General features: G+C 30.2%; 3 protein-coding genes across 3 annotated transcripts; all 3 read left to right on the forward strand.

The window, feature by feature from the left end:
- The first annotated feature begins 2,872 nt into the window (after nt 1–2,872).
- On the forward strand, nt 2,873–6,972 carry LOC8287727 (probable inactive receptor kinase At4g23740). Its single transcript, XM_048375034.1, has 4 exons — nt 2,873–3,167; nt 3,306–3,442; nt 3,734–5,031; nt 6,123–6,972. Exons 3-4 carry the CDS (start codon nt 3,798–3,800, stop codon nt 6,773–6,775), a joined length of 1,887 nt encoding a protein of 628 aa, XP_048230991.1. The 5' UTR covers nt 2,873–3,167; nt 3,306–3,442; nt 3,734–3,797; the 3' UTR covers nt 6,776–6,972.
- A 4,474-nt stretch (nt 6,973–11,446) lies between these two features.
- LOC8287728 (ubiquitin-conjugating enzyme E2 28) lies at nt 11,447–15,236 on the forward strand. The gene is made up of 5 exons (XM_002509871.4): nt 11,447–11,599; nt 11,725–11,818; nt 12,718–12,845; nt 13,763–13,867; nt 14,886–15,236. The coding sequence occupies exons 2-5, from the start codon at nt 11,749–11,751 to the stop codon at nt 15,027–15,029; spliced, it is 447 nt and encodes a 148-aa protein (XP_002509917.1). The 5' UTR covers nt 11,447–11,599; nt 11,725–11,748; the 3' UTR covers nt 15,030–15,236.
- A 9,581-nt stretch (nt 15,237–24,817) lies between these two features.
- Nucleotides 24,818–26,666, forward strand: LOC8287729 (ethylene-responsive transcription factor CRF2). Its single transcript, XM_002509872.4, has one exon. The coding sequence runs from the start codon at nt 25,487–25,489 to the stop codon at nt 26,426–26,428; it is 942 nt and encodes a 313-aa protein (XP_002509918.1). The 5' UTR covers nt 24,818–25,486; the 3' UTR covers nt 26,429–26,666.
- Nucleotides 26,667–27,316: the final 650 nt, after the last annotated feature.

The following is a 27,316-nucleotide window of genomic DNA, read 5'->3' on the forward strand; positions in this document are numbered from 1 at the left end:
GAATATAACAAATAGAGCAGTCCTCTTTATCTAATAGCTCAAGGACCAAAGGGAAGAGACCAAAACATCTTCTGTTTTGTTCAAGAAAAGAAGAAAGTTTAGGTTACAGTTCAATACATGATTATATTTTGTGGATGATTATGCTGCTGTTTCTCCCATCACAAAATTCTAACAGGGCAGACCAGTTCCTCTGGCCCAGACAAAACAACCCATATACCAAATGTGGACATGACTGAGACATAAAGCCCAAAAGGATAACCAATAGGTTATCTTCATTAATACATCAAGAAGGAGCCAGAATAGGCTAATATTGATCCACTCCAGTATATATTATTCCCAATCTGACACAGATGAGACCAAAAACCCATCATATCAACCCTCTGCAGCCCAAATTGGCAACTCCATCACAAAATAGGCTAATTGAACCAACACTACTACTACTTGACACTGCAAAAGGAATGCAGCCTAAAGCATAAGTTCAATTTCAACCAGTAAAAAGATAATGCAGGCCAAAAAAAAAGAAAAAGAAAAAACTTTAATCCAATTGGATGGTTCCTCTCCATTCCATCAAGACAAGTATTTTAGAATACTGGCTGATATTTATTCAAAACACTTGTCACAATAAGAGGAGTTAATTGGCTGGGGGCAAGTTGTGCAATTATCTTTGTGAAAATTTGAACCCAACATTTAGCAGACAAGGGTGGCCAGCTTTGTTTATATGAGCCATAAACCCTCCACAAGGGTTAGGTTATATGTTGGTTGAAGCAAAGATTGGGACTTGCAGTGCATATGTGTTGCTTGATTTATATCATATACTATAATAATAAAATAAATGGAAAGTGGTAAAGAGGTAACCTACTTTGACTTGAGCTAGGTGACAATCTTCAACAGTTGGTCAACCCATTCAATTCTTGGATTAATTGGTGCATTGGATTCTAAGCTATCACTTTACAGTAATGATTTCTTTTCTATTTCAATTTTTTTTAAATAAAAATAAAAAAATTACAATCATAACTTAACTTTTCTTTTTTTACTAGAAAATATATATTTTTTATTTATGAAATTTAAATTGTACATCTGCTAGATGTATAAACATTACAAATACTATTATAAGAACTACAGAAGAAAAATATATGTTCTAAAATCTTTTAAATTTGTTAATAGAAACTCAAGATTGACAGATATAGTACACTATTTTTTTGTTGATTTTTCATTTTTTTAATAAGTTGGATTATATATAATTTAAAAATATCTCTAGACTTTCATATTAAAAAATAAAAAACACTCAACACTTATTTTGAAAATTAAAAGTATCTTAATAAAGAAATACCACAAATTTCTATGTAAATTGACTTAAAAACTAGATATAAACAATTTAACATACAAACTAAATATAAACAACCAAACATATTTAAAAATCTATTTTAATAAACAAGAATAAGTAATAAGAAAAAAAAGGAATATAAATAAGTACAGAGAAATTGACTATCATCAATATTAATCGATGGTTGTTAACAAAATCTACAATATAAAATTAAATTAAATTAAATTAAATTAAATTAAATTAAATTAAATTAAAAAATAACTTTTATTTTTTTCTAACCGCTTTAAATTTTTTTAACTCTTATCAAATTCTTAATTTCAAATTATATTGTTTGCCTTTGATGTTAATAATAATATGTAATACAATATATATGTTTTCTTTTTCAAGAAAAAGAAAAAGCTAGAAACTTTTTTCAGATTCTTCGTTTGAGCTATTAACTAACAAAAATAATTTATATTTGCAACATTTACCATAAGATTAAAAAAATAAAACTAGAGTTCAGTATCGATTTAATTCCAACAAATAGATTATAATTTAATGAAAATAAATACATATCAAAATCTTTTATTTTTTATTTTTATGAGAGAAGTAGCTAAGATTAATTCATTACAAAATTTATAAAATTTTACTATTTTGATTAATTTTTTCAAAATAGTCAATTTAGCTACGATTTAATAAATTGAATAAAATTTAATTTAATTGAATTATTTGTTAAAATTAAATAATCTTTAACAGTAACATGAAAACTAATTAACAAATAAAAAATCAAAACTAGTGAATTATAATGTTACATTATTTATATACATTATTTAATTTTTTATTTTTTAAATTATATTATCTATATTATTTAATTTTGACTAAAATTATACTTAAATAGTTAAATTAATAATTTTTTAAAAGTTGATTAAAATAGTAAATTTATTGTAAAAATTTAAATTTTTTAAATTACTAAATCAAATTCAAATATAAAATTTGTATGCAAATTTGAACTGCACAAAAATGAATAAAGGAAAAGAATGAATTTTCCTTTAATTGAAAAAAAGCAAAAGAAAGGTGGAAGAGATTCTATTTATGAACTTTCTATTCTAATTAAAGTGAATTAATAATCAACCAAAAACAAAAAGACTAAAGAGACAATGATTTTATTTAAATTCAGATTAGTATTGAATATTTTTCTTAAAAAAATACACCCGAATTATAAATAAATATATAAAAACCCCTTATCTGAAAGCCAATGACTAGTTATCATGAAAAGACGTGACACCAGACCAGACAAAAAAGTTTTTTACCCCTGATTAAATCAGACGGCCGAAAACACCCAAACAACCGATCACAAACAAAATCCCCTGAACAAACGACCCATAATTACTCACCGCTCAATCATAAAATTTCACTGCATCATATCAAAAATGGGACCCACTCTCCTTCCCTACTTTCCAAAAGCAAAACGACACAGTATAATCTACTACATACTTTTCTATACAGTTCACCTAATTAATTACAAGTCCCCACTTATCAGTCCCTTATTCATGCCACGTCATCAATCCTTCACCAAACCCGCCATTCCACACTATATCACTAGTTTACCTTTCACCGTGGCTCTTCCTCCGCCACCACCACCGCTCCGTCCGGCCACCCCTTCTCCCTCTCTTCGTTCATTTCTTTCTCCTCCAGCTTTCAGTTAGTTAAGGGAAAAAAAGAGACATGAAATATAACCGTTACTACATAATTATATCCATAAAAGTCTTTATTTTAAATAGAAAGTTTCACTCTTTTTAAGTGAGGACTGTTAAATTTAAACTACTTTAGCCAGCACTATACTGTTCAAAACAAATCATAACCTGTACGTTTTCACCTCTCTTTTCTTAGTCTTTATTTTTATTAAGTATAACTGTTTATTTCATGTTATGCATGTTAATATTAATATTGAGTTGCTAATTTATATGTTTTTTGCCTTATTGGATCTGGGTTTGTTGTTCAGAAATTCTATAGTGAATAAAGTTGAGAGTTTTTTGGAGGCATTTCCAACTGAACCCAAAAACAAAAGTTAAAGCAGCAAAGAACAAAAAGAGAGAGAAGAGGAGAAGAGCTTGAAATCTGGAGAAGGATTTTGAAATTGTAAGTAAAAATTACTTTTTGACCAAAACCCAACATTATTCAAAGCCTGCAAAAGTGTAAAAGCTCATTCTTTAATGTTTTTCTAAACTTGAAAACCAGAGTCGTCTTTTCTTTTTTAGACAATTATCTCGGAATCTGGCCTTTTCCCCCTCTTCTCTTCACATTCTCTTGTTTAGTTTTTAAATTCATACTTTCTTCCCTCTCTATTATTTTAATCATTTTGTTATTTGTTTGTTTTATATTTTTTTTCTATTCGCCAAAAAAAAAAAAGCTCATAAACCATTTTTGCAGGTGCAAGAAAAGAAAAACTCAGCAGAAACAGCTCGTTTTTGGCTTGGAGTTCTTAGCTGTTTCAATGGAAGCTAAGTACATTTTCTCTTCCATTGTTTTTGTGGGTTTAGCTTTATTTCTTGTAAATGCAGACCCAGTTGAAGATAAGCAAGCTCTGCTCGACTTTGTAAACAAATTGCATCACTCTCGGTTACTAAACTGGAATGAGAGCTCTCCAGTTTGCAGTAACTGGACTGGTGTCACTTGCAGCAAAGATGGGTCCCGTGTAATAGCTTTAAGATTACCTGGTGTTGGGTTTCAAGGTCCTATTCCATCAAACACTATCAGTCGTCTCTCAGCTTTGCAGGTTTTAAGCCTTAGATCTAATCTTATTAGTGGGGAGTTTCCTTCTGATTTCTTTAATTTAAAGAATCTGTCTTTTCTCTATCTTCAATATAACAACTTATCTGGGTCATTGCCTGTTGATTTCTCTGTCTGGAGTAATCTTACCATTATTAACTTGTCTAACAATAGATTTAATGGGAGCATTCCTCTTTCCCTTTCTAATTTAACTCATCTTGCTGCTTTAAATCTCGCCAACAATTCTCTTTCTGGTGAGATCCCTGATTTTACTTCGCCTAATTTGCAAGTGCTAAACTTGTCTAACAATAATCTCACCGGTGGTGTACCGAAGTCACTTAGAAGATTCCCTAATTCAGTGTTTTCTGGTAACAATATTTCGTTTCCAAACTCTGCTCCTCATGCTTCGCCTGTTTTTCCCCCTTCTACTGTTTCTGACCACAAATCTAAGAATGCTAGAGGGCTTGGTGAAAAAGCACTATTAGGAATTATAGTTGCTGCTTGTGTTTTGGGGCTTGTGGCGTTTAGTTTCTTGATAATTGTCTGTTGCTCAAGAAAGAAGGGGCAGGATGAGTTCTCAAGCAAGCTGCAGAAGGGAGAAATGTCGCCGGAGAAAGTGGTTTCGAGAACTCAGGATGCTAATAATAGATTGGTTTTCTTTGAGGGATGTAATTATGCTTTTGATTTGGAGGATTTATTGAGGGCTTCTGCTGAGGTTTTAGGGAAGGGTACATTTGGTATGGCTTATAAGGCAATACTAGAGGATGCAACCACAGTAGTGGTAAAGAGGTTGAAGGAAGTGAGCGTCGGGAAGCGGGATTTTGAACAGCAGATGGAGATTGTTGGGAGTATTAAGCATGAAAATGTAGTCGAACTGAGAGCCTACTACTATTCGAAAGATGAGAAGCTGATGGTGTATGATTATTACACTCAAGGCAGTGTTTCTTCTATTCTACATGGTATGTTGCTTTCTCCACACCCGATGTCAATCTTTTCATTTGATTTTTGGAACTTATTTGCTGTGCACTTCATTAAATTTGCTAATGATTGAACGTGGATTTCCTTTTGGGATTTGATAATCTTGTGTTCTCCTAAGCATGCAAGCTGATTCTGCTTTGTCATTACCACATGTGACGATTATCCATATGAGATTGAGAACTCTGATTTCATTAAACTTGAGGAAGTTTCTTTTGCAACTGAGTCAGTAGAAAACTTCTAGATTATTTCCAGCAATGTAATGGCATTAGACAAGCAACGTCTTATTTAATGGCCTCGACTTTTGTGCTGCACATTTAACTTCCTTAACTAGTCTGAACTGGAACCCATGCTCGATGGTACATCCAGGGGTTTGGAGAAAGTATGTATTCAAGTGGTAATAGCAAATTTCAGAGTATTAGGCAAAGATGTAGTGTTTGGCCAAAACTGTAGCTCTAATAGGAGGAAATCCTTTAGATGCATATCATATGGCCATTCTCAAATTGTGAATAAGCCACTGGTCGCATTGAGGCTTGAGATTGTTAAGAAATGAAATAGGGTTTCCTAGAAGGGTTAGATGGACTTGTTCCTAATCTTTTGAGCCATGATTACCAAGTCTAGTTTCACTTTTGTTTTGAACATATGTTTTGCCACTCTGTTTTCTCCTTGTGACATTCGTAGCAGTTCTCTCGGTTTATACAAAATACATGATATCAGGGATGCAGGTCGTTAATGGTGGCCACACTCCTGAAACAAGATCATACAACTAAAACATCCAACTTTGGGTAGAATATTTACTGAATACCTATTACAAGATTCATTGTTGCGTTGCAGAAGATCAGTGATTCTTGTTAGTAGTACTAAACTGCGCAGAGCTTTTCTGTTAGTGTTTTGGTGGTTGCATTGCTGTCAAATTAAAATGAAACTGATCTTTCTCAGCATTTGACAATTCTCTAGTAGGATGTAAATTTGCGTTGGATGCTTTGTCAAATCCCATACTTTATTACCTCGAGTGTCTGAATTGGTCAATTAACCTCAGAGCATAACATCTCATAAGGCATCTATAATTTTGCAGGTAAAAGAGGAGGCGAGCGGATATCTCTAGATTGGGACACCAGAATGAGAATTGCTATAGGTGCAGCAAGAGGCATTGCTCGTATTCATACAGAGAATGGTGGAAAATTTGTCCATGGGAACATCAAATCCTCAAACATCTTTCTCAACTCTCGACAATATGGCTGTGTGTCTGATCTTGGTTTGTCAACTATAATGAGCCCATTAGCTGCACCTATTTCTCGTGCTGCTGGTTATCGTGCCCCAGAAGTGACAGACACCAGGAAAGCAGGACAGCCTGCAGACGTCTACAGCTTCGGGGTAGTGTTATTGGAGCTTCTAACTGGAAAGTCCCCCATACATACTACTGGAGGTGATGAGATTATCCACTTAGTCAGGTGGGTTCATTCAGTAGTTCGAGAGGAGTGGACGGCTGAAGTGTTTGATGTGGAGCTGATGAGGTTTCCAAATATAGAGGAAGAGATGGTGGAGATGCTACAAATAGCATTATCATGTGTGGTAAGGATCCCAGATCAAAGACCTAAGATGCCAGATGTAGTTAAAATGATAGAAAGTGTTAGACGAATTGATACTGATAATCGACCATCTTCAGAAAACAGATCCCAAAGCTCTACACCAACACCACCACCTCCGGTAATGGAGACGGATTCCTGAGTTAGCAGAGAACATGATTAGTCATTTGTCTATGTTTTGTTCTTTTTTTTTAAATCTTTTTACCTTTTTTTTTTTTTTTTTGTGGGCTCAGACCGCTATTTCTCAAATGTTATTTATTTTGCCCCTGTCCATCAAACAGAGTCTGATAAAAAGATTGCTATCCGTCTTAATGAAGTGAAGCCAGCTATAATGATCAAGGGTATCAACGAAAGGGGAGCTTTTTTCACGTTTCAAAGGGTCTAAGTAAAGTTAGATAAAGGGAAACGATCTTTCTTAATCTATTTTTCTTGAAAAGATTTAAGCTACGCATGGCTGGCAGCAGAATGGGAAAGGGAGGAGAAGTTATTTTAAAGGAATGGAAAGGAGAAATTTTTTATTTATTTTTTTACTTTCGAAAAAAAAAACTGAGAGATTTTTACTTTTTTTATTTGGTAAATGTAAAATTTAATTAATAAAAGTGAAAAGATAAGAAATGATTTTGTTTTATTTGGGTGAAAGAGAAGGGATGCGAATTGTAATAATGAACTAAAAGAGTATAAATAATAACAATAATATAAAAAAAGCGAGCATGTGAATTTTAAATTTTTAATTAACATCAACAAAATCTATCAATCATATATATATATATATATATATATAAATCTTTAAAATCTAATTTTTTTTTATATATGCTTAATTTTTCACACAGAATACTTTTGTTTTGATATGTATATTTACCTTTGGCATATAAAATTTAAGTTTATGTGTAATTTTATCAATTTATTTTATTAAATTATTTATTCATAATTTATATTTATAATTAAACAATGACTCTAATCCTAAAACTAGCATATTAATTATATTTTAATATTACTTTAACTAATAAATAATTTTCTAATCATATAATAATACTAATTCTATCCTAAGAATTAGCATTTATTTATTCATAATTTACATTCTTAATTAAGCATTGACTCTAATCCTAAAAACTAACAAATTAATTATATTCTGATATTATAGTAGCTATAAATAGTTCTCTAATCAAATAATGATACTAATTTTATTCTAAAAAATAGCATATTAATTATATTTTAATATTCTATTAAATAATAAATTAGTTTTATAATTAAGTAATAATTCAAATTTTAAAAAATAACATTGTATATTATATTTTTAATATTATATTTAATAATAAGATAATTTCTTAATTATATAATATTTTTAATCTTAAAAAATAATAATATTAATTATATTGATATGTTAATTTATATAATATTAAAATTAATTAATAAATAATTTTAATATTATTACATTAATTCAATTTTAAAATTTTAGAAAAAATAAAGACATTTAAAAATAGTTAGTTTACTATTACTTTTTAAAATTTTGTAAATCAATACTAAATATTAAAAATTTATTAAATTGTATCTATCAACTTAATTTTATAATTAAAATAATAATAATAATATCGTGCAACGCACGGGTAAACGACTAGTATATATTAATTTCTGATATCTAAATTTTTTTGGACATATATGCTTAATTTTTAACACATAAGATTCTTATTTTAATATGTATGCTTACTTTTGACATATGTTATTAAAGTTTATGTATAATTTTATAAATTTCTCTATTAAATTCTTTATTCATAATTTATATTCATAATTAAGAAACGAACTCTAATCCTAAAAACTAGCATACTAATTATATTCTAATATTACATTAACTAATATATAGTTTTCTAATCGGATAATAATACTAATTCTACCGTAAAAATTAGTATATTAATTATATTTTAATATTATATTAACTAATAAACTAATTTTATAATTAAATAATAATTTAAATTCTATAAATTAATATTTGTAATTATATTTGTAATATTATATTAACTAATAAATTAGTTTTATAATTAAATAATAATTCAAATTCTATAAAATAATATTTTTAATATTATATTTAATAATAATATATTTTTATTATATAATAACTTTTAATTTATAAAATAGTAATATCAATTATATTGATATGTTAATTTATATAATATTAAAATTAATCAATAAATAATTTTTACAATAATTTAATTTTTAAATTTTAAAAAAATTAAAGACTTTTGAAAATAATTAGTTTACTATTATTTTCTAAAATTTTGTAAATCAATATTATAAATTAAAAATTTATTAAATTATATCTATCAACTTGATTTTATAATTAAAATAATAATAACACTGTGCAACGCACGAGTAAGCAAATAATTATTAATAATTTTAAATAGAATTAAAATAAGTTGGAACAAAATATACCAAAAAGAATAAGCAAAATTTACGTATAATTAAATTAAAAAATTTAGTTTTAAATACAAATAAGATATAATGAGTTTTTTTTCAAATAAACTGATAACTTCCATAAAAAATGATCAAAAGAAGTATCATACAGTTGCTAACAGAGATGGAGGATATTCTATCCTATCACGAGAATATTTCAGGTATGTTTGGTTCAACTAATTAATGTAACTGATAGCTAATTGATATAAATATTTAGTAAATATTTTTGAGTTATTATTATTAATATATAAAATGATGAATATAATTTATATTTAAATTTTAATGCATTTTATCTTGTATAAACTTGAGAAACAATTACTATAAAAAAAGGTTCAAGAATTAAAAGAAAGCAACAATATATCTAAATGAATAAATTTAATTTTCTAATATATATATATTATATAAGTCCTAATTACTTAATATTTACCATAATACACCCAAACTACATACAGTTTAATAGTATACTGTGTATAATAAATCTAGTTATAAGTATTTTTTATGAGTAAAATTTGAAAAAAATAACAAGAGTGTTATAAATAAAACAAAGATGGTGTATAGTTTAAAGAAAATATCTTGAGAATTAATAAAGATTATAATTTATTTTTATATTTATATTTATCAAAAGTTTCTAAGAGGAGCTGTTGTTGTTTGTTAAGCGTAAATCAGCTACCAACTAACTCGAACAGCTGAATTAAACATCACTTTGTAGTAGACTCAGAGAATTGAGAAGTACGGATACTATAAGAAAACTTTCATCCTGAAACTAGAAACATAATAATTTACCTAAAAAGATGTTTTCTTCATCTTAAAAAAATAATTTACTTATAGTTTACACGTGAATTATATATATATATATATATATATATATATATATATTAAAAAATATTATTAATTTTTAAGATATTCTTATTAAATATTTTGATAATAAACGAAAAAAATAATAATTTTTTAAATTTTAATTTCTTTTTTTTTTTTATTTTAACCTCGCAAATAATATTAATAAGCAAAAAAATGAATAAAAATTATATATATTTATTTACCTTTCCTTTCATTTTATCTTAATCATGCACCACATTAATATTTTTATCAATTGTTGGTCAAAAGTTTATAAGAGAGGTTGTTGTTTGTTAGGCGTAAATCGACTGCCAACTAATCCAAACAACTGAATTAAACATCGCTTAATACTCTGTAGTAGATTTAGAGAATTAAGAAGTATGGATAATATAAGGAAACTTTCATCGTCTAATCCTGAAACCAGAAACATTCCACATGAATGTTCAGGTTATGAATAATAACCACACATTCTATGCTAAGAACAATATTTTTTTATCTTAAATAAATAATTTACTTATAATTTACACATAAATTACATTATATATATATATATATATATATATATTAATAAATATTATTAATTTTTAAGATATTCTTATTGAACATTCCGATAATAAATAAAATAGATAATGATTTCTTTAATTGTAATTTCTTCTCTTCCATTTTAACCTCAGCAAATAATATTAATAAGCAAGCAATATGAGTAAAAATTATATATATTTATTTACCTTTCCTTTCATTTAATATGAGTAAAATTATATATATTTATTTGCCTTTCCGTTCATTTAATCTTAATCATGCACCATATTAATATTTTCATCAATCAAAATTTTATAAGAGTAGCAATTTTAGTTATATTATCTATCTGATTTTATTAATACAAGATAAAATTAATAAAATCAAATAAAACTAATAATTAATGTTAATAAAGGGATCAAAGGAAAGGATATTCAATTAGTTAATTATTTTCATTTAATCTCATGTTTTTTATTTTATTGACAAAAAGAAAAAAAAATAAAGACTGTCATCCTCTTTAACTGTGGATCCACAATCTACTAGTTATAGCTCGTATTTAATGTCTCTAATAAAAAAGGGTCCATCATATGAATAATATGAAACCTACTACTATAGCTATATAAAAGAATATCAATTATTGGCTCAACAATAATCCTACTAAATCTGTAAATAAGAAAGCGAATATAAAAATATGTTAAATTTAAATTAAATTATTATATATCAAATCATCTCATTGCTGGATTACTACTTTATCTGCCGATACTTATGCTAAAATGTTTTGCTCATTTTAGCACTGCAAAGTAAAATGTAAAAAAAAAAAAAAAAAAAACATTAAAGAAATAAATAGTCAACCATTAAAATACGTGCTTGTAAGAATAATTTTTTTTTTCTTAAAATGTAATAATATTTTATCAACTAATTCATAAACAGTAATAAGAAAATGTAAAGGAAATTTTCTAGGAAAAAAGAAAAGGGTAAGTGGGTCCACAGAGCAAAGGAGAAGAGCCAATGGAAGATGAAAGAGAGCAGTGAGTAATAACACCCACTCCTTAGTCCTTACTATATAATATAAAAACTCCCTCTCTCTGTTTTCCTCTCTTCATTTTCTCTTTTTCATTCTCAGATTCTAATACTAATAATAATCTCGGCTGCTTCGGAGGATCTCTTTCAGGTACCTTTTCTCTCTTTTTTTTTCTTTCTCTATTTCTCTCTCTCTAAATGAATATTTTTAGTTTTATCTTTTAATTTTGTAATCTGAAAGGATCTAGGGTTTTCGAATTTTGTGCTTTTTTGCAGGGATTTTTGTTTTTACTTTTGGTGATGGCATCGAAACGGATCTTGAAGGAGCTCAAGGATCTCCAGAAGGATCCTCCTACCTCTTGCAGCGCAGGTTCAGTTCGAGATCTGCTTTCTCTTTAATCCTCTTCTATTGCTGATCTCCATCAACTTTTTTTCTATTTTGTTCTCTTAGATTTGGGATTTATTTTATGGTTTTTAAGCTTGGCTTATATGAAATTGTAATAATTTTATGATTTAAATAACGGTACTGCTGGAGAATAAGTATTATGTCGCAGTTTGTTTTTTGCATGCTAATTATGTGCGAGTGTTTAAATGTTTGATTTTATACGATACTTGTAGTCTGAATGAAATTGAAGCATTAGCAGTAGTTATTCGATCTTTACTTGTTAATCAAGTGCGAGTGTTTATATGTATTTTATATTTAAACTCAAAGCCATGGATATGCTTTGAGCACAGTTTTATTAATAATAATTAATAATTCATTATACTTCTGATTGAAGCTTATGACAATCTAAACCTTTGTCAATACAACTATTTGGCTATGTTTTATAGTGAGACTGACACCCTTGACAGGCATTACTTTCTATATTCCCCTCATTAGACCTGCAATGTTAAAAGTTATCCTCAAGTAATCATCAAAATTCTTCGATTGATTTCTATACCTTTATGGAAGACATACTGTTACCAAACATTGTCTCGTTTACAGTAAGCCATGATATAAGGAAACTCTTATAAATTGATTTTAGTGTGCCAGAAATCTATTATAAGATAGGAGTAGTATGCTTATGTTAAAAGCTGAAAACGAAGCATTATGTTGTCTGATATACAAATAACATACATTTAGTACATGAAACATACTGCACATAGCACTTGCTGTTCACAATTACACCATCATCTGCATCCCCTACATCGAATGTTGCTTTTAAGTTTAATTTAGAACAATTTAGTTGATAAAAAAGTGTACCTGTTTTTGTTGGTTTGTGTATCTAGGCCCAGTTGCTGAAGACATGTTCCATTGGCAAGCAACAATTATGGGGCCTCCGGATAGTCCATATGCCGGTGGAGTGTTTCTAGTCACCATTCATTTTCCTCCAGACTATCCATTTAAACCACCTAAGGTACTGCAACTTACTTTTAGGTTATAGCATCCATTTTGAAAATATTTATCTAATTTCTAACTATAGAAGTTTGAGGCCTTGGAGTATCTAGCATCTATTATTAACATATGGAGTGTTGATGTTATTAAAATATACAATGGATTCTGGAATGAAGATCTTATGCCTTGGAAACATAATAATCAACTTGTATTTGGGTGTTCTGGTTCAGATTGGTGACTTCTATTATTATAACTAGTGCGCTTTGGTTGTTAAAAATAATACTGTGGCTGTAAACAAGCCGTGTGTTGTTTGTTCAGGGTCAACTTGTATGACATTCAGGTTCGTAATAAAAAGTTCTTCTTTCTTATGGAAGGCATGCTTAAAACCTTAATGCGACATCAGATTTGCTTGAGACCTTGATAAAGAGTGATTTCTATTTTTTGTAAAGTAAAAGCAAAGTTAGAGAGAAATATGAAAAATGGTTGGAGTTGGAGTTGAAATTGTTAAAAAGGACTTTTTGTTTTGTATATTTTAAATTAAAGGGAATGTTTGGATGGGGTAGAGTTCAATCCACCCACTCTGTTTTTAATTATATATGGTGAGTTAATCAGGCCCCTCAGTATGAAGGCCAAAAGTGGTTTCTCATCAGTGTCCCTGCATTAGTTCTCCCACTCAACTTTTGGTATTTCTTTCTTTCCTGATATGATAATATCTAGCTGTTTTCTCAATTAGTTATTGACTCATAGTGTACTGCAATAGTCTCCATTTGCAGTTATCCACTATTGTAGTGAACTGCGTGCATATTCTGCCTGTAAAGTTCAACGATGATGCACTTGAGCTTCATTTTAAGTAGTGTTCTGTGGTTTAGTCTTATCTGTTACATAATATTTCATGGTTTCTTTATCTTCTTTTGTAATTCTGTATGATGTTTTACACAGGTTGCATTCAGGACAAAGGTCTTTCACCCCAATATCAACAGTAATGGTAGCATTTGCCTTGATATTTTGAAGGAGCAATGGAGCCCTGCCCTCACCATATCCAAGGTTATTATTTTAATTTACCTAAATTGGCTTTTGATTGCAATAGGTTCTATCTCATATAGATGGAAATAGGCTTGCCCCCTTTCGTGATGCTTTTTATATTGTTCCTTTAAAACCTTGAATTTAAACACGAGAATTTCAAACGTGAATGGTTCAGTTCACCATTCTTGCAAGTTATAAGTAGTAAAAATTTCTAACGTGCACAACAATACAGAGGTTCGCAAGCACACCTTTATTTGTAGTTCAAGTCTACTGTTTAGATTAAAAACTATCAAATTCAATAGAATTGGCAAATAAATTATAAAACTTATGAATTCTTCTTTTGTTATAATAAAAATACCTTGATTCAGATGTCTTCTTTCTCTTTTTATTCTCTCTCTCTCTCTCTCTCTCTCTCTCTCTCTCTCTCTCTCTCTCATTTTAGCCATTTTCTTAAAGAAAAAGGTTTAAATTAAAACATAATATGTATAAAGGGCATTTTTTAAAAACTAGAAGTTAAATTGAATTTTACACTTAAATCTTCATTTCATTTAAAATGAATTCTACATTTATAATTCCTCTATCATATGAACACCAAAAGTTATTTGCAATTGAATTCTATTAAATATTTCATTTGTAAATGAATGATTTCCAAATAAGATTTGAACTAAATGCAATGTTAAGTTCTATTTGACCAAGTTCACATTTTTGAAAACCTTGTATTTAGTTCTTGAATGGCTGTTCAGATCTCACCAAAAGTGGTGTCATTCTGTAAGTTCAGTTTATTTTGCACGGTCCACTATTGAAGAACCCAAGACTTCCATGTAAAGATGCCTCTTTCAGGGTGAAAGAGAAAAGCAAATAAATTATTCATTTGCTTTACGTTCATGCCAAACAATGGAATTAAAATTAATTGCAAAAATATTGTTCTGAAGGTATGCATGTAAATGCGTACTAATAGAAGTAGAGGGAAATGCAGAATGGATTTCTAAAGATGTTACTGAAATTGTACGGGTGAAATGACTGGTTCATATATCTTCAGGTGCTGCTTTCAATTTGTTCTCTGTTGACGGACCCGAATCCCGATGACCCATTGGTACCAGAGATCGCCCACATGTACAAGACGGATAGGAGCAAATACGAGGCAACAGCAAGGAGCTGGACTCAGAAGTATGCTATGGGTTAATTGTGCTGGTGTGATATGGAGGGCTTCTTTCCCTGTGACTTTGGTCTTTAAATTAATGTTATGTATGAATGATGAAGTATTACCTGTGCCTCTTATAAGTGGACCAATAGGGAGAGGTCTGTTTTCTGCCCTTCTGAAACACATTTGCTGCTTTTAATTGTTTGTATGGGGAATTATCTTTAGAACTTCAGTGAACTGCTTCAAATATCTCTCGGGTCCCAACCCCTCACATCCGTCTATGACTGAACATTTACATCCCTTTGAATGATTCCTTATACAGAAGTTGCATACTTTACAAGCAATAGAAGTCTATTTACCTCTTTTTGTTGTGACCGTAGCTTGCCTTTCCTCTGGCGAAATGTTTTATGACTCTCAATAGTTACATACAAGTGTATATAACATAGAAAAGCAGGATGTTCATTACGTGTATGTATGGGATGATCCAAAACCAAATCTCGTTAAATTTTATTTTGTTATGGGATGAACCAAATTCCCGTTAAGTTTTATTTTTTCCATTAGAGAGGGCTTGTACATGTCCTGTAATATACCTGTGAATATTCCGCTGCATTTCTAACATTGAGAGGCTCTGTTTTTTTAATTTTGTTTTTTCTTTTTGTTTTTCTTAATTTTTTTCTACCCACATGATTCTCTATGCTATATCAGTTATGGAAGAGCTTCTTGTAGTTTAAACCCTTTCCTCTATTTTTCCAACAGAAGGCAGAATGTATTAATGAATAAGCCCCTAAGGCTTTCTTAGCTGCACCGCAAGCAAAAATGTTAAAAGTTCCTTCTAACACAGTAATATCTGGTAAGATTGTTAGCTGATAATAGTTTAAGCATCTCCTTTAGAGGTGACATCCCTCCAGACCTTGGGAGTTGCCTAGACCACTCCATCACGAAGATAGAGGGGAAGTGATAGCAGCATATTTTTGCAGGAGGATGAAAAGCCTGGGTTGTCTCTACTGGAAGCGACCAAGCCACTGCTCCCACTAAAGGTCTTATGTTAACTGCAGCATCTGGTGCCAAAGGGGCTCCATCAGAGTTGTTGAAGTCTGGCTCCCTTTAATGGGTTTGGGCTCTAAAAGCCCATTGAAACATTCATTATAATGGGTAATTGGTTACCCTAGTGATAATGTTGGACTCGTGCCAAAATCTTGATCTTCCACAAGAAAAATTCTATTCCTAAACACAAGCATGGCTCTTGTAACAAAATAAACACAACATTTGCAACATTGTATAAGCGTATTATTATAAACAAAACAATGAAATATTTGTTAAATCCCCTACTTGAAAAAGGGAGAATTATTTTTGAAAAAAGAAAACCGACAATTTTCCATGAAAATACGGCTTGAACTGCCATGGACAACAAACCTATACAGATTAATAAAAAGAACCCACTACATAGAGATAGCCCTTTGTTGAGTTCTTTTAATTTATTTTGAGATCTCTAGACCAACTGCTTAAACTTTCAATAGGCTTTTCCAATTTTTCAGGGGTTTAGCCAACTCTTCTATTCAAACTTAGGGTTTTGCTAGGTTGTGGTACTCTATCATTGTAAGTATATTTTTAATATTTAGACAATTAATCAGTATTATTTTTAAATAATTAAATACCATATTTTTTTATAAATAGATAATAAATAAATAAATAAAATAATATATTTAATTGAGTAATAAATAACTAAGTATTATATATATATATATATATATATATATATATATATATATATATATATAACCGATTAGTATTTAATTATTTTTATAAATAATAAAAATTAAATTAAAACTAATTTTTAGAAATTTATATAATAAAATATAGCTATAGTAATTTAGAATCACTCTTATCATTTGTCTATTTAGCTAGTTAGACTAGATGACAGCATTTGAATAAGCATTAGATATCTAAGAGGCATTACTACTTATTCCACCTTACCCATCAATTTTTATATTCATTAGCTTCTTTTTCTTTCCTTTTAATCCAAATTGAAGTCAAGGCTTTTGGGGAGTACCAAAACTCCTAACTATTTCAAATGTTACAGATTCTCTCTCTCTCTCTCTCTCTCTCTCTCTATATATATATATATATATATTATAAATTTTATTTCAAATAAAATAAATCATATTTTATTAGTAAAAACAAAATGAAATTTTAAGTGGAGAAAAAGAAACTAATAAAAAATATGCACCCATTTACAGAACTATCATTTTGCAAAACATTATTAACCAAATCAAATTTATATTCGAGTACCATTTGAACTATCAAACTAATCGCACATGCACTTCAACACCCAACCGACCAGATGTATTAAACCTTATTAAGAACAAGAAATCCATTTTGACTACATGAAATCTTCAACTTGCTATTAATTCATTCACAGAATGCATATATATAAAACTAAGAAGTGGCCATAATTTGTAAAGATTAAAAACAATAAATATATATGAATAAACAAACAAACATCTGCGCGGAAACTAAGGGGAGTCAAGAAAAACTAGACCATTTAAAATGAGATGAGGTCATAAAATAAAAAGAAAAGAGCAAAGCAAGTGAAGCTTAGGTGTATCTCCAGTTCAAGTCATATGCTTTTCTATAGGGCACTGTGACCCATGTCTTTTTATGTCTGGCAACGTTGCATTTGGCCTTTTCAATCACGGATTATTAACATTTTCAGTTTGTTCTCTTTTCCTTTAAACAGAGAAAAATAAATAAACATATCTCTATTTTCCGACCTATCTGATAGTTTTTCCATTTGAAAATTGCACGTGTAAACCCTAACGCAACAAAATTATTAATACTATAATTGAACTTAATCACTCCCACCCGGCAAAGGGATCGTGCACACGAGTTGGAAAGTAGCTTTTAACTCCCCTAAAATCTGGACTTCCAGTTTCCTAAACTAAACTCCATTAAGGGCTCAAACACAAAGAGTGACAATCACAATCTGACCTCCACTCAGAAATATCTCCTGCACTGGAGATGACGTGCCCAGTCGAATCGCCACATGTTTATACAGTAGCTGCTGAGGTGGACATGTCCAAGGTTTGGTTAGTTTTCAGCATTAGATTAATATATCATATGTACTTTAAAACTCAATGATTTTGTAATCATTCCTCAGACTTCATCTCTTTTCTTTCTAATCATTTAGTTATGTATGTTTGGCCCTTTTTATTTTTATCTAGCTTGCATTCTAATGGGATTTGCAACTGGCGACTCTCTGAGGTCTTGTGTTGGGTGTCATGTTCAATTAACTATAATTTCATTTACTTGATGGAATCTCAGGGATGATAATACTAGTTTAACATATAGAATTTTCTAATAATTATTTACTTACATTATATGATCATTTAATTCATACATGATTTGGCTTTTAAGTATCGCTAAAACATTCTCAGATTGTGACCATTTGAGTTGATATTTGGGTGCATGTTCAATCCCATTGACTCGATTTAATTAACAGTGGGTGCATTAATAACCAGATGGGATGCCATTAATGTAGTTCTGGTTATATAAATAGATAGAATCACGTATCATATTTTTTATTTGTTAGCTAGTAAAGTAAAGCGAAGTGAAAAGAAATCGAATAATTCAATAAATAGCGAAGAAGAGTAGCAACTTGCATTTCAAGTTAATAAGGAATGTTATTATTTCTTGCCAATAAATGGTTTTAATATAAAAGATGCCCAATTATTGACTGCTAATACTAATACTATGGCAAACATGCCCATAGCAGCCAGCTTAGTTCATAACTTGGCACTTTGGATTTTATACATTATTGTTATACCTTGCATTCATGGCAACACCACCGAATAAAAAGACATAATAATATCAAGCTATTCTCCTTTTCTCTTCTGTATAATACAGGATATAAAAGTATGTATTATTTAGTCATTAATTTATGGGGCACCAATTCATGAATGTTTGTACAAGTATATAAATTATATAGTAGTGAAGCAATTCAACTCAGTTATGTACCTAACACCACTAGAGAGATGCAACATGTATTCCAACATCATTTGCTCATTTCGTTACCTAAACCCTAAATTTGAGGGCTTAAAACCACTTTTCGACTACAGTCGTGCATTTACTTTACAATAATATTGTTGTTTTATTTGTGAGGATGTCGCATATAATTTTTTTTTTTAAAAATTAAACGACGCGTAATAAAATTAAAAATTAACAAAAAAAACTATAGATATCTTTTTGTATTTCAATTCGATCAAAAAAAAAAACCACAAACTAACCTTTAAGTTAATAAAAATAATTTTGTTATTATATGTATTTAGTTCATTATTATTCAAATTTGTTATATTTCAATTTAATCAAATGCTATCAAATTTCAGATGTAATTAATAATATTAATAACTTTTATTATATAATTTATGTATAACCAACAAATTTAATTTATAATGTTTACTTTAAGAATATAATTTTAAATCCAAATTGAATAATATATTTTTATGACACTCATAATTTAATTTAACATATAGATATAAATTCAAACATAATTAACATTTCAAATTCCAATTCATCATCGTCATTTAAATAATTAAAAATAATAGCATAGCTCACACAAACACAAGTGTCCACTAGCAGTTAGTAAAAAAGGTTTATGAAACTGAAAAGGCTGCTTGGCTATTTCCGCCGTAGCGAAAAAGTAAGGCCTCCAAATACGGGAGCCACGTCATATGCACATGGGAAGGTACACGTGTCGGTTGCATAATCGATATGCGTGTACGGCGTAGGTCATGGAACGGTTAGTAAGTGTGCAATATAGGTAAGTGGATCCCACGACCTGTAGCCGGTCAGCTACTGTTTTTGATTTTCGAGACAGGTTCCTGTACGGTCCTCTAACAATTGGTTTTCGAATGCAACTTCTCTTCCAAAAAAAAAAAAAAAAAGAAATACAACTTCTCTTAATGCATTTTTTAAATTTGAATATTTGAATATTTAATAGCAATTTTAATCATATAGATTTAAAATTAATATATAAATTATAAATATTACTTATTATGCTCAACTTAAAAATAAAAGCATCGTGATCTATATTAATAGCCTTTGTTAATTTAATCCATTTATTTTACCCTTTCACCGTCTAAAATTGACAATTTTGTCGTCTATGACATGGTCTTGATGGTCGAGTCATCGACAATGTTGCTACCACAGTATAACATCAAACACAACCAAATCTCTTTATCTCTTTCTCATTTGTTTCTTCTTCTTTCTTCTTTTGTTTTCCTAATTAAAGAGAAATCTTAATTTGAATATAAATATATGTTATTTAACAGATATTGAAACATAAAATATTTATTTCTTCTTTCTGAGTTGCTATTGGAAACTTATGTATATGATAATTCTCTCTAATTCCCACAAGAATAGTTAAAGAAAGGAGAAAAGGAATTAATAATAGAAATGATGGGATTTGGGTGGGTTGTGTGGCTCAAAGCTTAATAATATTGAAGCAATCTAGGAGACGATGCAAAAATTGACTTAAAACGACTCTGATTACATAAACGTTAAAACACCGCATAATAATTGCTATAAGAAAATGATCGTAATTTGGGAAGCCAAAACAAAACAAAACAAAAATCAAGGCAAATTGTTAATGTTAACAGCTTGGATCGAAACCTTTCAATGGATTTTGTCGATTCCCATGTACTTCTTTCCTTGTTTCTTTATTATTGTTTCTTCTGCTTCTGCTTCTGTTTTGACAAACTCCAAGACTTCTCACTTTTTTTTTAAATAAATAAAAATAAAAAATATTTGGTATCCTTTAAATTTTGAATCAGCTTTCTGGGTTCTTTCTATACATGGAAATTTAATCAAAATCACATTAAATATAATATGAAAGTTTTATTATTTGATTATGATCTATTAAATTGATGGCAATTTCATGTCTCTCTAATTATTTTTTAACATCATGTTTTATCTTTTAAATATACTATATAATTTTACAGCTTGATTTATACATTTTGTAATGCATATATTGATTCAGAGATTACCTACTATTTTCAACATTGTGAATTTATTATTACCCAGTTGGCCAATATTGTAGGGCATTCGTTTTTTTTCTTTCTTTTAAATATGACTTTTTTAAATGGAAAAATCTATAGTGTCTCCTTTTTTGAGGTACTTCTTAAAGAAAAAAAATTTATTCATTATACTTGTCTCAAAAACCGAATAAAAAATAAAAAGGAAAATAAAATACTAAATATAAATGGTAAAAAAAAAAAAAAAAACAATGTCATCCATAAATTTCAAGAAAACCACAATGCATGTAAATGTTAAAACTGATCATATGACCCTAATTAATATCTCTTGATATATATTATGAGTGTTGAAAAGGATAAACTTGTATCCCACAAACTACAAATGTTCTAATTAATCTAGAAAAGAATAATTTTGTTTTTTTATGGTTCTTCCAGCCGAAATGCCGGTTAGGCCACAAGTTCACATCCTTGATGTCAATTTCTGAAAGTCTGAAAATGTTAATGAGATGGTTACAATATCATATGATATGGGATAATTAATTGGCAAGACTCCACATTAATCGATCAAGCTTAATCCTAAGCCACTCAAAAGTATCCATTTCCGAATATCTACCAACAGAAGGTAGCTATCCATCAAATATTACACAAATAATAAGTGACCGAGCACTACCCATCACTGCATAATCCAAATTGGATTATAGAACAAAACGGCAAAATGATTGGGGAAGTTGTCTGATTTTTCTTTTTCTTTTTCTTGAATTTTATGTACTTTCTTTTACTAGTCAATGATGCAAACCCTGGAAAAGATATCTTAGCTTTGATAATGAGAATCCACCAACCAGTGATATAGTGACACTATAGAACAAAATAAAAACCACCTTTTGAAGGGTTGGGCTGTTGCTAAATAGAACAAGCTATACCTAACAGCATATTGCTCTACAATAATAAGTCTATCTACCATTTGAACATGACCATTTTCAGAAATGCCAAACTTCTTCATGTTGGGATCCTTTTTATTCTCTCCTCTCCTTCACTTCGATGATGCCAAATGAATTATTTATTCCCCTTCAAGTATTAACATCTAAATTTGAACGATCATATTTCCCTTTTTTACTTTTCAAATGAAAAACTAAAAAATTTGTCAAAACTAAGCTGTCTTTTAAGCTATAGTATATTCATTGAAACACTACAAACACCCTAACTTGGTACTTGGAAAAGTTATTTTGGTTGATCGGCAGAACAAACAAATTACGAGTTAGAAATTGTATGATAAATTTTTATTTTTTTTAGTTACTAACTGATGTCGAGCTGGTAATTCTTTGGTCAATACTTGAATATCTGCAAAACAAGAAAAATTAAATGGACTAAGCTTTATGCTAAAGACCATTATAGTTCATTATCAATAATAGGAGTGTGTTTCTCTCTTTATAGATTTTTCTTGGACGAAAATATAGACCATATCTCAAATAATAAAAAACTTTTATTTTTTATTCTTTTTTTTTTTTTTTTGCAAGGGTGTCAAGAGTGGATAAGAGTATATCAATCCGAGTTATAGAAGACATGGTAACTCGCAAAAGGTGATAATTTCGCAGATAACTTTTCCACCACCGTAAACTTACATTGTAAAGGAATTATTATTACATGAAACAAGTAAAATCTATCTTTTATGTAATAGACGGACAAGAAAGAAGCAACTTGGTACAGCCAATACAAGCTGTAACCGTCAAAAGGTCTTTGTTTCATGCAAATGGAGGAAAAGAGTGAAGTTAAATTAATAAAAGAGTAGAAAGTACAGGCAGCAAGTTGCCCATATAATTCTGGCTCTGCTACATTTTGTTGCGACTCATGGAAGGTAGCATGGGTATCTGCAATCAACAGTGAATTTATTAAATAACAAAAATATCAGAAAACTACACCGTTGCGTCTGCCCAAAAACAAATTTTTTAATTAATATATTGCAGTAATAATTTAATATAATAAACTAAGTGGACAAAGCCAGTGAGAGCAAAACTACAAACGGGGGCGGCTGCTTTGTTCGACTCGTCGACCGACAAGTTTGGCCCAAACCAGTTAACAGGCCGGATCCATTAATAGGGGCCCAGAATATGATTTTGATTTTACTATCTTGTCCTCGCATCAATTTCTCTTTTCCCCCTATTCGTGTGTATAATAAAGGTGTAATGGCAATTTAGTTGAGAGTAGTCACGAATTCTGAACAACTACTAATAATAGAATGACTCGAAAGAATTAAGAATTTGACTGCTTCTTTTTCCATTTTTTATTTTTTTTGGGTTTCGTGGTTGGGTTCAATCATTAAGGATAATGACACTTAATTATTAATGGCAAACACCTAAATATGGGCATAGTCGGTGAAGTATGATACTATTATAGCAGTTGATGAGAAACCATTTTCTACTTTAAATAAGTAATAAATATATTTTAGTAGTATTTTTCAGAATGGTTATCTTTATTTATATTTTTGTAATTCGGAATCCATTGCAATGTTTCATAAATAATAAGATATTTATACATTTTAGGGCCAGGGTTTATTTTCATTTTCAACCCAAAAACATTTGTGATTATAACTTAAATGCAACATAGGTTTGAAAAGCAAAGATGAGAAAAAAAATGATAGGTGATGATTTTTCTTTGCTTTTTTTCCTTTCTAATGCAGAATGTATAACTATAGAGTTTTTCAACTAATTGTGATGCAACTCTAATCTTAAAGAGCAAATACAAAGGCATTAACTCAACAATTTTATTCAAACCGTATTAATAAAAAATTTAAGAGTACTACTTTTCAAGGTACAAAATCACGTACATTACAGAATGCACGGAAAGAATGCATTAATGGTCTTCCTTTTTTCGTATGGTCCTCAGGACAACAACATTCCAGAACTTGTCAACTTTCTTATGAGGAAGGTTAAATCACATTTGAATTTTCAACTTCTCCATTAAATTGCTTTTAATTATATTCGCCAACTGTTTTCAATTTGCATTTAGCTATTAAACCTAATACTATATTATAACAAAGCTTAGGACGTGCTAAATTGATTTTAATACTGAATCTTCCATTATTATAGCCCTTCAGGACAAATTCTACCACCCTGACAGTTTCTTTTACACAAAGTATAATTTCAAGCTCCACCAGTTTAATCTTAAGAGAAACACGGTAAATTTTAAATGGCTGAAAATTGTAGAGGAACAACCTTAATTAATACATGGTGCCAAATCCTAGGTTGCCTGTTGGCTGCTGCCACGTTACTTCCAGCTGTAAATTCACAGAAAGATAATACTCCATAGTAAAACTGTAGCGGTCTCTACGTCTAAATGACCAAAACGCCCTTCATTCTGTCTTAGGGGTAATTAAGTGAATTAATGAGGTATTAACCATATTTAATCAAATGAAAAGGTATTCTTAGTCAAAGTTAAGACTGAACCAAAGTGTCCGGTCTCACGTGACCTGAATCCCTAATTCCAAGAACCAAAATCTCTTGCTTAGTCAGACCGGTCCATTGTTTTATTGAACCGTATTCCTTTTACCGGGCCCACTAGGCCACGTGTAAGAATCACACGTGCCCTTTATGCGGCGCCTCGTTAAATTTATCTAACGCCTTCGCCGGAGTCACCTCCAGTTCTTGACCGATTGTCTTAACACGACATGTCGTGTAGTACAAAAACTAAATAAAAAAAATATTTGGTAATTAGTGATATGAAAAATATTAAAATAAGTGATTGAACCGGGTTTTGCTATTATATGGCTTATTTGGGATCCTATAAAGTAGCAACCAAACTGTAGTCTTTCTCTTTAACTTTCATTCAAGAATTAAGAGTGTCTCTGCTACTCAAACTCTCTCTCCGTTTTTGCTCTCTTTATACAAAATCGTTGCCTAGACAATAAAAAGCAGTCCTTTTATTTTCCTCCAACAGCGGTGGTGGTGATTCGTGACATATATTCGATTATTCCTTCTCTTTTCTCTTTTGGGTTTCTTTCTTTTCTCTTTTGTTTCTTTAACTCTGCAACTTTCCAAGAAAAATTGTTGCTTTTGCTTCGGGTCACAAGTATCAGTTCTTGAGTGCCTCTCTCTATCATTTACTTTCTCCATAACTGCGTGTCTGCTCTTTGCCGTACTCTTTGTTTCTTTAAATCTTAACCAAGTTTGGGTTAATTTTAGTCTAGTTAACACTTTTCCACTTATCTCATACTTTTCTTTCCAGTGTAACACTTTCCTTGAAATTTCTCGTCCTTTGATAACACAAAACCTTTTTGAACCATTTCAAGCTTCTCTTTAACGTTGTAGCTTTCTTTATATCCTCTGTCTGTCTTTCTTTAAATCTTTATTCTCCCTCGTGTCACAGGAGGAATCTTTATTCTCTTCTATTTCACTGCTCTCCTCCTACTCTCAGTTTACTTTCAATGCCCAAAACCCACAAGAATCAAGAAAACAAGTAAAAAGAGAAGAAATAAAAATGAATCAAATCAAGTTCAGCGAGCACAAAAATCAAACCAAGCTTACAACACCATTACCAGATACAAAACCACCAAAAGTTGTTCGAATAACAGTAACAGACTCTTACGCTACTGACTCTTCTAGCGACGAAGAATCAGAAAATGAATTCTGTAGTAGACGACGACGGAGAGTGAAAAGATTCGTCAACGAGATTACGATAGAGTCATCCTGTTCAAGCCCAAATGACGTTGTTTTTACAAGCAAATGTAAGAAGGCTAACCGGAGAAAGTTTTCCGCCGAAAAATCATCTCCATCGAGCATTCTTCCGGTGAAAAATACTACTACAGTGGGGAAGAAGTTTAGAGGTGTCAGACAGAGACCTTGGGGAAAATGGGCGGCGGAGATCAGAGATCCTCTGCGACGTGTACGGTTATGGCTAGGTACTTACGATACTGCTGAAGAGGCTGCTATAGTATATGACAACGCGGCTATTCAGTTACGTGGATCTGACGCGCTCACTAATTTTATCACCCCTCCAGCGAAATTATCGGAGCCCAGTAACTCTGGTGAGGAGTCTCAAAATGTCTGCTCTCCGATATCTGTACTCCGATTTCCTTCCTCAACTTCATCCAACGAAGAAGCCGAATCACAAGGCGCTGTCTTCTCTAGTAAAGAAAATAATGAAATCCGAGATATGAAAGAAGAGTCTAGTGTGTCGGAGAATTTCTCGGAGTGTTCATCAATGTTTCCAAATTATTTTTTTGACTTTCAGACTTCTATGCGCGATATTTTTGAGGAGACTAATATGGTTCAAGACGGTTTCTTGAGTGATGATTTGGGCGATATGTTTCTTGATACTAGTGTTGATTTCGGTTTCGGATTGTCCAGCTGGAATAACACGCAAGACAATTTTCAAGACATCGCGGATTTGTTTGGGTCGGATCCTCTTATTGCCATTTGAGAATGGTAGTTTGGTAAATCACAACCGGCGTTGTTAGTCGTAGCCGGAAAAATTTTGTATCGGCGGCATTAAAACTATCGGGTGTGTCTTAGTATCAGTTTTTCTTTTCTATTTTCCTTTTTTTTTCTTTTTGAGGAAAATATTTTTTTCCCTTTTATATGTGTGGAAATGAGTATTTTTAAGTAATTATGAGAAGTGGACCGTAACGGTAACGTTGACGGCGGGGTTATTTTGGCTACGTGATGTTGTGCTACTCGTTGTTATGGAAGTCACGTGCTCATTGCACGTGATATGAAGCCAGATAAAAAAGAAAACGATTAAACAAATTAAGCAGTTAACGTTTTTTTTGATAAAAAGTAATTAACATTTTAATTCATTAACTATAGTACTAGTAGATGAGTACACGTGCTGGAGACAAGGCCGGTAAAAGATATAGACAGAACATGCTGAAAATTACCAAAATGGTTATGGACTAATGTTTTTGCAGCAAGATTACTCTCTCCGTACTAAACATATAAATATATATTTTTAATTGATGAAATTAAATCACTGTTTCTTTAAATGTTTTTATAAAATTCCTAAAAATCTTAATTTTAAATATAACACAAAATTAATTGTATTTATATTACTTAATTAGAAATACTTTTAATATTATTTACTAAATTAATATTTAAGAGAATAAACTATTATTTGGAACCAACCAGAAAACTAAATGACTCTGTGTGTTTATGACCGGTGGGATAATAAAACGTTTCTTTTTTCAGTGTTTGAAGTTGATATTAGTTGTGTTAGTTATAATTGAATGAGAGATGAATGGGGATTAATGAATTGCAGATGTACTAATCTTAGTAGGAGATTTTTTTTTATTTTTAGGTTAATATTAATTGT

This window comes from Ricinus communis, chromosome 5 (assembly GCF_019578655.1).
Source record: "Ricinus communis isolate WT05 ecotype wild-type chromosome 5, ASM1957865v1, whole genome shotgun sequence".
In the NCBI taxonomy this organism is placed as follows: Eukaryota; Viridiplantae; Streptophyta; class Magnoliopsida; order Malpighiales; family Euphorbiaceae; genus Ricinus; species Ricinus communis.

Excerpts from the sequence above, each read along its gene's own strand:
- LOC8287727 (XM_048375034.1), top strand. The coding sequence starts at position 3,798 with ATGGAAGCTAAGTACATTTTCTCTTCCATTGTTTTTGTGGGTTTAGCT. Across the intron at positions 5,032-6,122 it reads TGTTTCTTCTATTCTACATG|GTAAAAGAGGAGGCGAGCGG; the intron begins GTATGTTGCTTT and ends ATAATTTTGCAG.
- LOC8287728 (XM_002509871.4), top strand. The coding sequence starts at position 11,749 with ATGGCATCGAAACGGATCTTGAAGGAGCTCAAGGATCTCCAGAAGGAT. Across the intron at positions 11,819-12,717 it reads TCCTACCTCTTGCAGCGCAG|GCCCAGTTGCTGAAGACATG; the intron begins GTTCAGTTCGAG and ends TTGTGTATCTAG. Across the intron at positions 13,868-14,885 it reads CTGCCCTCACCATATCCAAG|GTGCTGCTTTCAATTTGTTC; the intron begins GTTATTATTTTA and ends ATATATCTTCAG.
- LOC8287729 (XM_002509872.4), top strand. The coding sequence starts at position 25,487 with ATGAATCAAATCAAGTTCAGCGAGCACAAAAATCAAACCAAGCTTACA.